Consider the following 13671-nt stretch of genomic DNA (forward strand, 5'->3'; position numbering starts at 1 on the left):
GTGAGTGTATGTGTGTTTGTGTATGTGTGTGTGAGTGTGTGTGTATGTGTGTGTGTATGTGTGTGTGTGTGAGTGTGTGAGTGTGTGTGTATGTGTGCGAGTTACTGTGTGTAGCGGTTAGCGCGCTGCGCTATGAACCTGGCGACACGGGTTCGATTCCCGCTCACTGCCAACATCAGTGACGATTATCTGAACCGGTCCTGGGCCTCCCCTAGGTCGACTCAGCCTCAAATGAGTACCTGGTGCGGTGTGTAAACATCGCCGCTAGGGAGACAAAGGCGGTCGGGCATAGTTCTGGCCACCCACCCCCTCGTGTACCGTTCCGGCCTTCATAGGTGCTCGCTAACAGCACTTGCCCCTACATTCTGTTAAGGCTATACGGGGGATCTTTATCTTTGTGTGCGAGTGTGTGTGTGCGAGTATGTGGTATCTGTGGTGTGTGTATCTGTGTGTGTGGTGTGTGTGGTGTGTGTGTGGTGTGTGTATGTGTGTGTGGTGTGTGTATGTGGTGTGTGTGTGTGTATGTCCGTACATGTGCGTACGGTGTGTACATGTGTGTGTATGTGTGGTATGTGTGTGTGTGAGTGTGTGGTATGTGTGGTGTGTGTATGTGTGGTGTGTGTATGTGTGGTGTGTGTATGTGTGGTGTGTGTATGTGTGTGTGGTGTGTGTATGTGTGTGTGGTGTGTGGTGTGTGCGTGGTGTGGCGTGGTGTGTGTATGTGGTGTGTGTATGTGCGTACATGTGCGTACGGTGTGTACATGTGTGTGTATGTGTGTGTGTGTATGTGTGTGTGTATGTGTGTGTGTATATGCGTACATGTGCGTGTATGTGCACGTGTGTACATGTATGTACATGTGTGTACGTGTGTGTACGTGTGTATGTGTGTGTGGTGTGTGTGGTGTATGTGTGTGTGTGTACATGTGTGTGTGTGGTGTGTGTATGTGTGTGTGGTGTGTGTGTGTGGTGTGTGTGTGTGGTGTGTGTATATGTGTGTGTGTATGTGCGTACATGTGCGTGTATGTGCACGTGTGTACATGTGTGTATGTATGTACATGTGTGTGTGTGGTGTGTACGCATGCCCTGTCCCACTCTCCCCGACCACAGTGCAAAGGTCACCTGCTGCTCCTGTTTTGGTTTTTGGGGGTAGTGTAGTGGGGGGTAGTGGGGGGCTAGTGGGGGGAGTAGTGTAGTGGGGGGGTATTGGGGGGTAGTAGGGTCTAGTGGGGGTCTAGTAGGGGTCTAGTAGGAGGCTAGTGGTGGGGTAGTGTAGTGGGGGGTAGTGTAGTGGGGGGTAGTGTAGTGGGGGGTAGTGGGGGGCTAGTGGGGGGGTAGTGGGGTGTAGTGGGGGGTAGTGGGGGTAGTGGGGTCTAGTGGGGGGCTAGTGGGGGGCTAGTGGTGGGGTAGTGGGGGGTAGTGGGGGGCTAGTGGTGGGGTAGTGTAGTGGGGGGTAATGTAGTGGGGGGGTATTGGGGGGTAGTAGGGTCTAGTGGGGGTCTAGTAGGGGTCTAGTAGGAGGCTAGTGGTGGGGTAGTGTAGTGGGGGGTAGTGTAGTGGGGTGTAGTGGGGGGTAGTGGGGGGTAGTGGGGGGTAGTGGGGTCTAGTGGGGGGCTAGTGGTGGGGTAGTGGGGGGGTAGTGTAGTGGGGGGTAGTGGGGGGTAGTGGGGGGCTAGTGGTGGGGTAGTGTAGTGGGGGGTAGTGGGGGGTAGTGGGGTCTAGTGGGGGGCTAATGGTGGGGTAGTGTAGTGGGGGGTAGTGGGGGTCTAGTGGGGGTAGTGTAGTGGGGGGTAGTGGGGGGTAGTAGGGTCTAGTGGGGGGTAGTGTAATGGGGGGTAGTGGGTGGTAGTGGGGGGTAGTGGGGGGCTAGTGGGGGCTAGTGGTGGGGTAGTGGGGGGTAGTGGGGGGGTAGTGGGGGGTAGTGGGGGGCTAGTGGGGGCTAGTGGTGGGGTAGTGTAGTGGGGGGTAGTGGGGGGTAGTGTAGTGGGGGGTAGTGGTGGGGTAGTGTAGTGGGGGGTAGTGTAGTGGGGGCTAGTGGGGGGTAGTGTAGTGGGGGGTAGTGGGGGGCTAGTGGTAGTGTAGTGGGGGGTAGTCGTGGGCTGAGCTGTGGGAACTCCGGGGCGAGGTGGGGGTGGTGGGGGGGGATGAGTTGGGGTCAAGGGTCAGGGTCGTGGTGTTTGTGAATGCTGCGTTTTTGTAACAACGAGGGGATTTTGTTTTTATCGCGCCAGGAGTCAATGAATCCCCCATGCACGGAGCGAGTGCTACATGCACGGGGAGACAAAGGCGGCCGAGCCCGCCTTAATAGGTGCTCGCTAACAGCACTTGCCCCAACTGTCCGTGTGACTACACGGGTAATCGTTACCTTTGTGCATATATTTTGGAAGCAGTGGTGTAGGGGTCCGTGCGTTGCGCTACGAATCTGGCCTCAGCTGGGATTTTCCAAATGAGTAACTGGTGCTGGATCAGGCACTCAGTGGACCAGGCACCCAGTGGACCAGGCACTCAGTGGACCAGACACCCAGTGGACCAGGCACCCAGTGGACCAGGCACTCAGTGGACCAGACACCCAGTGGACCAGGCACCCAGTGGACCAGGCACTCAGTGGACCAGGCACCCAGTGGACCAGTCGCTCAGTGGACCAGGCACCCAGTGGACCAGGCACCCAGTGGACCAGGCACTCAGTGGACCAGACACCCAGTGGACCAGGCACCCAGTGGACCAGGCACTCAGTGGACCAGGCACTCAGTGGACCAGACACCCAGTGGACCAGGCACCCAGTGGACCAGGCACTCAGTGGACCAGGCACCCAGTGGACCAGTCGCTCAGTGGACCAGGCACCCAGTGGACCAGGCACCCAGTGGACCAGGCACCCAGTGGACCAGGCACTCAGTGGACCAGGCACCCAGTGGACCAGGCACCCAGTGGACCAGTCGCTCAGTGGACCAGACACTCAGTGGACCAGGCATCCAGTGGACCAGACACTCAGTGGACCAGACACCCAGTGGACCAGGCACTCAGTGGACCAGGCACCCAGTGGACCAGGCACCCAGTGGACCAGGCACCCAGTGGACCAGGCGCTCAGTGGACCAGGCACCCAGTGGACCAGGCATCCAGTGGACCAGGCACCCAGTGGACCAGTCGCTCAGTGGACCAGACACTCAGTGGACCAGGCACTCAGTGGACCAGACACCCAGTGGACCAGTCGCTCAGTGGACCAGACACTCAGTGGACCAGGCACCCAGTGGACCAGTCGCTCAGTGGACCAGACACTCAGTGGACCAGGCACTCAGTGGACCAGTCGCTCAGTGGACCAGGCGCTCAGTGGACCAGACACCCAGTGGTGCCCTAGCATCTGCGTGAGCGACAGTCCTGCACCTCACCCATTTACCTCTCGGAGTCAGGAGGAGGATGATGAGGAGAGTGGGTGGTGGGGGGGGGGGGAACGATGCCAACTCCAGCTGCAGGGTATTGTCTGATTCTCCCTTCCAATGCCGGGCCTAGTGGGGTCATAGGTGGACAACCACCATCGCAGTGCAAGAACACCAGGGGCGTCGGGCAGATGACGAGCCAGTGGTCAGTGGATAACTCAACTCCACGTGCAGAGCGCAGTGGCCTCCCGTCAACTCTTCCGTCACTACGCAGGCCAGCAGATGTTCTATCCGGTACCTGGCATGCACCCGGAATTCCGTGTCGATGTTGCCCTGGCGATGGTAACAGCGTGCAGGTGATGACAGAAGTCTAGCAACAGCAGCAGCTGCCGCCACCTGCTACCGTTCTTATTGAGCTGATATGGCCCATGACATCCAAAAAAAAAATCACTCTCGCCCAAGGTGCTTGTATCGTGACCCAATGGGGCATTTAGGTCACCCAACAGGATGTCTCTATCCCGAGGGGCCACTTTAGCTAGCACCTGTGACAGGATGTCATAGAACTGGGCTCTGATCCATCGGCATTGCCTGCATCTCTCCACTGACCTTTGTATTCGGTGAGAGGCCGTAAGCCACCACCACCACCATTCCTCGCCTCCTGTTGACGGAAAGGCGAGCCCACAGTAGCCTGGGACTCGCAGCTTCCTCTTCCTCACCGCCACGCTCCCACACTGCCTTCTCAGTCTCTTAGTCAGGAGATCCGCTCGCACTGTTGTTTGATGCTATCCTGCGCCGACTAGGGGGACTGAGTTGGAGAAATGTCCACCCCTCATGGTGACCGGAGCCACAACCAGTTCACAGGAGTTCCGCTACTCCACTGATTGTTCAGGCGGGTTTACCGGTCCAACTCTAATCAATACCAGGTGGCATATTTGCAGATGACGAGCCAATGGTCAGTGGATAAATCGACTCCATGTGTCCAGCACAACAGACAAAGATCCATCCCATCGTATAGCCTCAACAGACTGTTGGGGCAAGTGCTATTCGTAGCTAGTAGCAGCAGCACCTATGAAAGCCGGCAAGACTCACGAGGGGGTGGGTGGCCAGCACCACACCAGGCCACCTTCGTCTCCCCGGTGGCGATGTTTACACATTGCACCAGGTACTCATTTGAGGCCGAGTCGACCTAGGGGAAGGCCCAGAACCGGTTTCAGATCATCGTCATTGGTGGTGGCCGTGAGCGGGAATCTAACTCGGGTTGCCGAGGTGCGTAGCGCAGCGCTGCGCTCTCCGCTCTCCGCGTGTCAAGCACAGAGGACGCACACACCGACACGGGGAGATCCGGTGGACCGGTCCTTGCTCCCCCCCCCCCACCCCTCTTCCTGGCAAGTGTAGTGATTGTGGTATCATTGCTGGGTACATACGCACATTTATGACGTCACTGTGCCAGGAGCGTTATACTACCACGTGGGTCGACACACACACATGACGTCATCCCGGCTGGAGGCGGGAATGACGTCAGGGCCGGTGCTGGACACGTGACCGGATCCCAGTGGGGGCCGGGGGTCCAGGGAGCCCTCGGGGGGGGGGCACGTGGACAGCAGGGGGAGGGGCTTCGAGAGGGTGCTCGAAGGTGGGCGTGGCCGGGGTGGGGCCCATATAAGCGGCCGCCTCAGGAGGTTCGTGGCTGTTCCTGCGGAGAATGAAGACGCCTCGTGAAGATGCCAAGAAGGGAAGGCCTACAGTGAGCGGACCGCCAGCAGCCCACCTGGCTGGGTCACGCTGGAGTAGCTAAGGGACAATTGTGTGTTAGCTAGGGTAGGTCGGTGGTCACCATCCTACGTGCAGAGTAAAAGTAACTGTTGAGTAACCGTTGTGTTCATTAATAAAAATGAGTGTTGCCTCCCAAGAAGTGTGTTGCGCCTAAATTGAACCCACTACACAAGCACTGGAACATTCCACGTGGCCGGGCCACAACAGTCGCCCGGCGTCGTTGTTGCTGTTTGCTGGAAAGCACCAAGCGCCAGTCGCTTAAGTTGCCCTGGCACCACCAGCTCGCGCGGGGGGGGGGTGGTTGGCGGGTAGCGCCAGGGCATATCGCTGATCGCCTGTCCTCTACGGACCTCCGGCTCACGCACACGCACGCACGCGCACTGGCATTGGCGATTTCGTTACGCGCACGCTTTTTGTTGGCTAAACAAATTGGTGGCAGGAGTTTGCCCATTTTAAATCGCTACAAATCCAGGGATCCCGTCGGTCGATCGTGACGCGGACGCGGCGACTCACTGCGTGGTGGATAGGAGATGTTGACTACCTCGCCTCTGTATGAAGGACGGCGTGGGTTCGATCTCGACCCTGACGATGCCGGCTGCTGTTGATTTGGAGTTTGCGTCTCTCTCCGTCTCAGGTGGTCACGTGCATTTTTTTTCTTCGGGTCCTCCGGTTTTCCCCCTCCACATTTTAGAATCGACGTCAAGCGTTGGGAGCATCTGGCTGAATCTTGATTTGAAGCTTTCGTGACCGCAGGAATCCATGCTCTTTGGTTCTTTCGGTAAAGTCACATAGGTATAAAATAAATTTCTACGCCATAAGCCACTTCGCTTAGCTATCATTTGTGCTGGCCAAGGTCGCTTCTGCAATAAAAGCTACACACAGCTCAGTGGGGCCTTACCCGGTAAAATACAAAAAGGTGAGTTCTATAGTGATAGGTTTTTACCCTTTCAACTGGTACATAAACTGACACCTTTATACAAGGCATCATGTTTGCAATAACCACAACACAAGCAGTCAAAATGCAAACAAAAAGAAACAACTCTGATGATGATAATGATATGCACCGTCCTTGAAGTTGATTGGTCCACACCCAAGACAACTTTTCTTAGAGCCTAGTCTCCATTGGTGTTGGACCGGATGACGCCAAAAGGCGTATAACTCAAAAACAGCGCACTATCAGAGTATTGAGAGCTCGGGGTAAGCATTTACACTGAGACCTCATTTACCAGTGGCAAAATATAGTGATAGGTTTTTACCCTTTCAACTGGTACAAAAGGACAGTGCATATCATTATCATCATCAGAGTTGTTTTTGTTTGCATTTTGACTGCTTGTGCTGTGGTTATTGCAAACATGCGGTGATCTCATTGCAAACTCCCAGAATCAGGTTCTGATCACCAACTCCCAGAATCAGGATCTGACCGCCAACTCCCCAGAATCAGGATCTGAGTGAGTAGGTGAGCGAACTGCTGTGGGAGGATGTCAGCTGAGTGCAAGCTGCGCTGCGAGACATCAGCACGACTCCTGGGACCACAGGACGGGTTCCGCACCATTAAAAATCAACACTGGGAAGACAAAGACGGCCGGGAAAGGTTCATGGCCGCACCACTCATGAGCCGTGCCAAGTGCTAGCAGTACTTGGCCCAACAGCCTGTGAAGCTGCAATGGGTGACCTTTGTCTGTGTGGAGTGTGTGGGTGAGTGACGGGCCGATTCGCTGGTGGAGAGACCAACCTTTATGGGGAAGTAATCTCGGAAGTAGTTCCACACACCCCAGTTCCGCACCCAGTTTGTCCTCCGGCCTCCTGAGTTAGGGAGGTGAGGAGGGGAGTGGGGGGGGGGAGCGGTGGCGCAGCGGTTAGCGCGCTGCGCTATGAACCCGGCGAAACGAGTTGGATTCGCACTCACGGACAACACCGTTGACGATTATCTGCACCAGTCCTGGGCCTCCTCTAGGTCGACTCGGCCTCACATGAGAACCTGGTTGCGGTGTGTAGTAAACATCGCCACTGGGGAGACAAAGGCGGTCGGGCGTAGTGTTGGCCACCCACCCCCTCATGTGCCATGCCGGCCTTCATAGGTGCTCGCGAACAGCACTTGCCCCAACAGTCTGTTCAGGCTATACGGGGGATCTTTGTATTTGTTTGTGTGTGTGTGTACATGTGTGTGTGTGTATGCACGTGTTTGCTCGGCTAAAGTCCCGTTATCTTAACTTCGATAGCTCGAGGAATGGCGATGATAACAATGTTTTCGGGCTGTTTATGCTATTTTCTACGTGACTTTACCGAAAGAACCAAAGTGTAATTCATGCAGTCACGAAAGCTTCGAATCGACTTTGGACCACCTCCACGGGGAGAGTTTCCTCACAACTCACACTTACCATCTAATTTAGCAATCTTTGGAAGAACGTAATCAACCAGGCTATGCGTTAACGGTGTGTCAGCCGACTCTAGGCGTTGCATTGCATTACACTTCCTAATTTTACTACATTTGTTGTCAAACTTCCGATTTCTCTCTCTAAATGTTTCCTTGCTTGTCCGTTTCACGCTTAACTTCTAAATTTAGCAATCTTTGGGAGAACGTAATCAACCAGGCTATGCGTTAATTGCGTGTTAACCGACTCCCTTTGTTGCATTACATTACACTTCTTAATTTGACTTAATTAAATTTGCATTCTCAAACTTACGATTTTCTTGCTCTAAGTAATTGCCACGCTGCTTGTTTGTAGAGTCCATTGTCTCTCCTCTGGCCACTACGGTCCGGAATTCCACGCAACTCTCTCATTGTCCTCTACCTCCCCCCCCCCCCCTCTCTCTCTCTTATGCCATTTATTGTGAAAATTCGTCACAGTTCCTATGATCACTGTTTCATTACTGGTTTAACACGTAGGTTTTCGCGACCAATACCCATAATACAGGTTTTTTTGGTGTTAGATCGCGTAAATATTTACGCTAAATAGCCCAACAAACTTGTATTATGGAAAGTACACACACACACATGCATGGCAATAACAAAGATCCCCCACGTAGCCTACGGCGGCTGTTTGGGCAAGTGCTGTTAGCGAGTAGCACCTATGAATGCCAGCACGGTGCACGAGGGGGTGGGTGGCCAGCGCCACGCCCGACCGCCTTTGTGTCCCGGTTCAGATAATCGTCACCGTGTTGGCCGTGAGCGGGATTCGAACTCGGGTCGCCGGGTTTGTAGCGCAGCGCGCTAACCGCTGCGCCACCGCTCCCCACGCAGACGCACGCATAGACACACTCAGAAGACATTTCTCCATATACTGTATATAAAAGGAAAAGTTGTGATTATGTGTGTCTGTTCAAAATGTTTAGCGTACTTCCCGACATGCAACAAACTTGAAATTTGCCATGTGGGTACTTTCCAGACTGTACACCATGCAACAATTATAAAAATACAAATAAATTGGGGGGGGGGGGGGGGAGCTCAATAATGCATATATTTTTTGCACGGCAAGTGAGCTGTGACGTCACATCTGTCACGTGACCCGCGCATGTGAAAGCGTAACGCATTGTAGTGTAGCGGTTAGCGCGCTGCGCTACGAACCCGGCGACACGAGTTCGATTCCCGCTCACGGCCAACACCAGTGACAATTATTTTAACCGGTCCTGGGCCTACCTTAGGTCAACTCAGCCTCAAACGAGTAGCTGCTGTGGTGTGTGAACATCGCCACTGGGGAGACAAAGGCGGCCGGGCATGGTGGATCCAATTCCCGGGCGAAACCGGGTAGTACAGCTAGTTATATATATGGAGATGTCAGGGTGTGAGGGATGCCATTCCTACAGATGTTAGACGTGACCAGTGGGGACACGTGAGACTCAATCCCTGCATCTGGCCGTTTCTCTCTCTCTCTCTCAGGGGGTTCACAATCTTCATTTTCTACTTCCGCACAGGCTGCCGATGTGGATTCACAGCAACAGCTCCAATTTCACATTCAGGTGGCTCAAGCCAACAGCCAACCCGCGCCAGCAGGCGCAGTAGTGGAGTAGTCGGAGTAGTAGTGGATCATCGTCAACATCATCCATCATCGCCGTGATGTCTCCTCCTCCGTTATTTGTGGATTGGCAGTGATAGGGGTATGGGGTAATGATATGGGTAGTAAAATAGGTATTAATAGGGGTGCAGGCGTAGTGATAGGGGTAGTTATAGGGGTAGTGAAAGGGTGAAAGGGTAGTGATAGGGGTAATGATATGGGTAGTAAAGTAGGTATTAATAGGAGTGCAGGGGTAGTTATAGGGGTAGTGATAGGGGTAGTGATAGGGTGAAAGGGTAGTGATAGGGGTAGGGGTAATGATTTGAGTAGTAATAGGGGTGAAGGGGTAGTGATAGGGGTAAATGAATAGTAATAGGGGTATGGGTATGGGTAATGATATGGGCAGTTATGGGGGAAGTAATAGGGGTGAAGGGGTAGTGATAGGGGTAGTGATAGGGATAGTGATAGGGGTGAATGGGGAGTGATAGGGTTAGGGGTAATGATATGGTTAGTGATAGGGGATTCCAAGAACACAGGATGAGATGTTACTATCCTTTGTGCAAGCACTTCCAAGAGTTCATGAACAGTGAGCCTGGTGAAATTTGGGGAGCGCATCGTCAGTAGTGAACCTTTGGCTCCTAGGGTGTTTCGGCCTTTCACACGATACACCCTCCCCAAAGGCGGCCAGCGACAGGGTGATCAATCCTACGCTTGCGTCCCATTCCCAATTAGTCATAGGAGTTGCCTTGTTGTTGATGGGTAGTAATATGGGTAGTGATAGGGGTGAGGGGTAGTGATAGGGGCGAGGGGTAGTAATAGGGGTTGTAATAGGGGTTGATCGGAGGGGGGGGGTAGGGGTTGAGCTCGCTTCGTTGGTGGTTAAGGGCGTTGCTTCACAATGGCCGTGTGAGAGGAATGTAGCCAGCACTGATGAAATCCTGGGTTCAACCCCTGGGTCTGAGTGTCTGCTCAGATTCTGTGCCTCTCTCGCTCATATAGAACTCACAATGGCCGTGTGAGAGGCATGAAGCCAGCACTGATGAAATCCTGGGCTCAAGCCCTGGGTCTGAGTGTCTGGTTAGATTCTGTGTCTCTCTCGCTCATATAGAACTCACAATGGCCGTGTCAGAGGCATGAAGCCAGCACTGATGAAATCCTGGGTCCAAGCCCTGGGTCTGAGTGTCTGGTTAGATGGTATTGGTTCTTTCAGTAAAGTCACGTACGTAGAAGGGAAATAATAATAAAATAATAAAAAAGAAAACAATTAAATCCTCACGACGTTTCGATTGCAACACGAGCAATCATCATCAGGTGTGAAAACCAAAGAACCAAGAAGATGTCTGGTATCTCTCCATCACATAGCGTTTACAATCGCCGTGTCAGAGACATTGATCCAGCGCTGTCGAAGATTTTGAGTTTGAAATGATCAAGGTGAGGGTGAGGGTGAGGTGAGCGACACACGCTAAGGCAGGCGAGTCACAGATACGACCCATGGTACAGCAGGCGAGGGACAGGTGAGGCTGGTAGGAGACACAGGCAAGGTAAGCGAGATAGACGGTGGACAGACATAGGCCAGGCAGATGAGAGACGGCTGAGGCAGGTGAGAAACACAGGTGAGAGACAGGTAGGAGACACGGGTGAGGGATACGGGTAAGAGACACGGGTGAGGGACAGGTAGGAGACACGGGTGAGAGACACGGGTGAGAGACACGGGTGAGAGGCACGGGTGAGAGAGGCGGGTGAGAGAGGCGGGTGAGAGAGGCGGGTGAGAGAGGTGGGTGAGAGAGGCGGGTGAGCAAGGCGGGTGAGAGACACGGGTGAAGGACAGGTAAGAGACACGGGTAGGAGACACGGGTGAGGGACACGGGTAGCAGACACGGGGTGAGAGACACGGGTGAGAGACACGGGTAGGAGAAACGGGTGAGAGACACGGGTAGGAGACACGGGTGAGAGACATGGGTGAGAGACACGGGTAGGAGACACGGGTAGGAGACACGGGTAGGAGACACGGGTGAGGGACAGGTAGGAGACACGGGTGAGAGACACGGGTGAGAGACACGGGTATGAGACACGGGTGAGAGACACGGGTAGGAGACACGGGTGAGGGACAGGTAGGAGCCACGGGTGAGAGACACGGGTAGGAGACACGGGTGAGAGACACGGGTGAGAGACACGGGTAGGAGACACGGGTAGGAGACACGGGTAGGAGACACGGGTAGGAGACACGGGTAGGAGACACGGGTAGGAGACACGGGTGAGGGACAGGTAGGAGACACGGGTGAGAGACACGGGTATGAGACACGGGTGAGAGACACGGGTAGGAGGCACGGGTGAGGGACAGGTAGGAGCCACGGGTGAGAGACACGGGTGGGAGACACGGGTAGGAGACACGGGTGAGGGACAGGTAGGAGACACGGGTGAGGGACAGGTAGGAGACACGGGTAGCAGACACGGGTGAGGGACACGGGTGGGAGACACGGGTGAGGGACAGGTAGGAGACACGGGTGAGAGACACGGGTGAGAGACACGGGTTGGAGACACGGGTTGGAGACACGGGTGAGAGACACGGGTGTTAGCTTGCCATCACCTCTGTGCGGGGTCCTCCAGTCGATCACGAGCCAGGCGAGGTAGAGGGTGGCGATCGGCCACAGGGTGGAGCACAGCAGCACCACCATGAGCAGGGGGCACACCACCCCTACGGGGCACGCGCAGACAAAGATCCCCCAGGTAGCCTTTAATAGACCGGAGGGGCAAGTGCCGTTGGCGAGCGGTTGCACCCGATTCAAGAGCCGAATGGCTCACAGGGCTACACCTAATACATGAACTTGAACTTGAGCATCGCGCGTGCGCTCGCTTACCTGCCAGTAGAAAGGTGAGCTCCCATTGCAGTACTGCCAGCGCCTCCACGTGCGGCCGCAGCCTGTGCGCCACGCCACGGACGGAGGGCCCGCTCCACTTGACGCAAGCGGCCACGTCATGCCCGCCGACGCTGCCACTGCCGACGACGACGCCGCCGCCGCTGTCGCTGCTGACTGCACGAAAGACAAGAGATATGTTTAACACGTAGCAGGCTTTCGCGACCAATATTATTCATAATCAACGTTTTTGGGTTCAGATCGCGTTATTTATGAGATGCAATTACCAGCGAAACGTCGTACTACTCAAATTGTAAATGTTGTGGTTTGACGCTTCAGCACACCGGTGGGCTAAAGCAGTGAACTATTTGTCTTTTGTCAACGTGACACTTTTTTACTGATTGGCCATGTCGGGTGGTGGAGGTTTACGACACATTTATAAATAACGCGATCTAAACCCAAAAACGTTGATTATGAACAAGAGATATGATCATCCTTGACGATAAACCCACGCTTGGCTACGTACGGTGCGAAAGAAGTTCAACTGTACGCACGCGTCGAAACCACCCCCCCGCCACCCCCCTCGATTGGCTTGCTTCTGGGCCTCGTTCGAGACCCAGACATCATCCGCGCCTCCTCGAAGACACCGGTGGGGTGAACCGTCAAACTCACCCACCACTCGCTCGCCAAGTCACTCACCCGCTCACTCGCTCGCCAAGTCACTCACCCGCTCACTTGCTCGCCAATTCACTCACCCGCTCACTCGCTCGCCAATTCACTCACCCGCTCACTCGCTCGCTCACCCACTCGCTCACCCACTCGCTCACTCGCTCACCCACTCGGTCACTCAATGGCCAAGTCACCTACTCACTCACCGCTGGTCGAGACGTCAACTCGCTCACCAATTCACCCACTCACACGCTCACTCACTCGCTCACCCAGTCAGTCACCCACTGCCCAAGTCACCTACTCACTCACCACTGGTGATACCATCAAACTCATTCACTCACCCAACCCACTCACTCACCAATTAACTCCATCACTCACTCACCCAATACAACCGCCATTCGCCACTAAGTGATGGTGACGTCACCACGGCACCTGTGCCAGGCCAGGTGCACTTTAAGGCCACGTGAAGTGTCGAAGGCTCGCTGACAGGAGGAGGTCTCGGGACAGACCCAGTAGGTGCCAGGGGTTGGCTACTGAAATGACTGGCAAATACACCACCTGTTCCCCTACTGTGTCAACTTGCTGTGCTTTAGCCACCCGGCGCTCCGCTCGTTGTTGTGAGCGTCGCTCCTCCGCCCTCCGTTGGTGCTGGAGGGCGACTGCCTCCAACTGCCCAATAGCAGCGTCGTTCACGAGCCTCCTTCACTCACCCACTGACTCGGTCACCCATAGAAACACATAGATACCCATAGGGAAATGTAGACTCTCATAGGAACCCATAGAAACAGAGATACACAGATCCCAATTGAGACCCATAGATGCCCAGAGACCCATATAAACATATAGGATACATATATACTCAGAGACCCATAGAAACACATAGATACTCAAAGACCCTTGTGAAAACATAGATATACATAGAGCCATTTACATGAGACTCAAGAGATACAGATACCCATTGAGACTCAATGAGATACAGATATTGAGAGACCTATTGAGACTCAAGGAGATAGA

At 54.5% G+C, this 13671-nt stretch overlaps 1 protein-coding gene across 1 annotated transcript in view; it reads right to left on the reverse strand.

The window, feature by feature from the left end:
• The window catches only part of DGAT2 (diacylglycerol O-acyltransferase 2), a 47734-nt gene that overhangs the window by 21691 nt on the left and 12372 nt on the right, over positions 1–13671 (reverse strand). Inside the window, exons 2-4 of the mRNA XM_078880198.1 lie at positions 11992–12165; positions 11721–11828; positions 6874–6944 (exon numbers count right to left, since the gene is read on the reverse strand). Of these exons, the coding sequence (XP_078736324.1) occupies positions 6874–6944; positions 11721–11828; positions 11992–12165 (353 nt within the window). The remainder of the gene's footprint in view (positions 1–6873; positions 6945–11720; positions 11829–11991; positions 12166–13671) is intronic.

This window comes from Lampetra fluviatilis, chromosome 56, assembly GCF_964198595.1.
Source record: "Lampetra fluviatilis chromosome 56, kcLamFluv1.1, whole genome shotgun sequence".
In the NCBI taxonomy this organism is placed as follows: Eukaryota; Metazoa; Chordata; class Hyperoartia; order Petromyzontiformes; family Petromyzontidae; genus Lampetra; species Lampetra fluviatilis.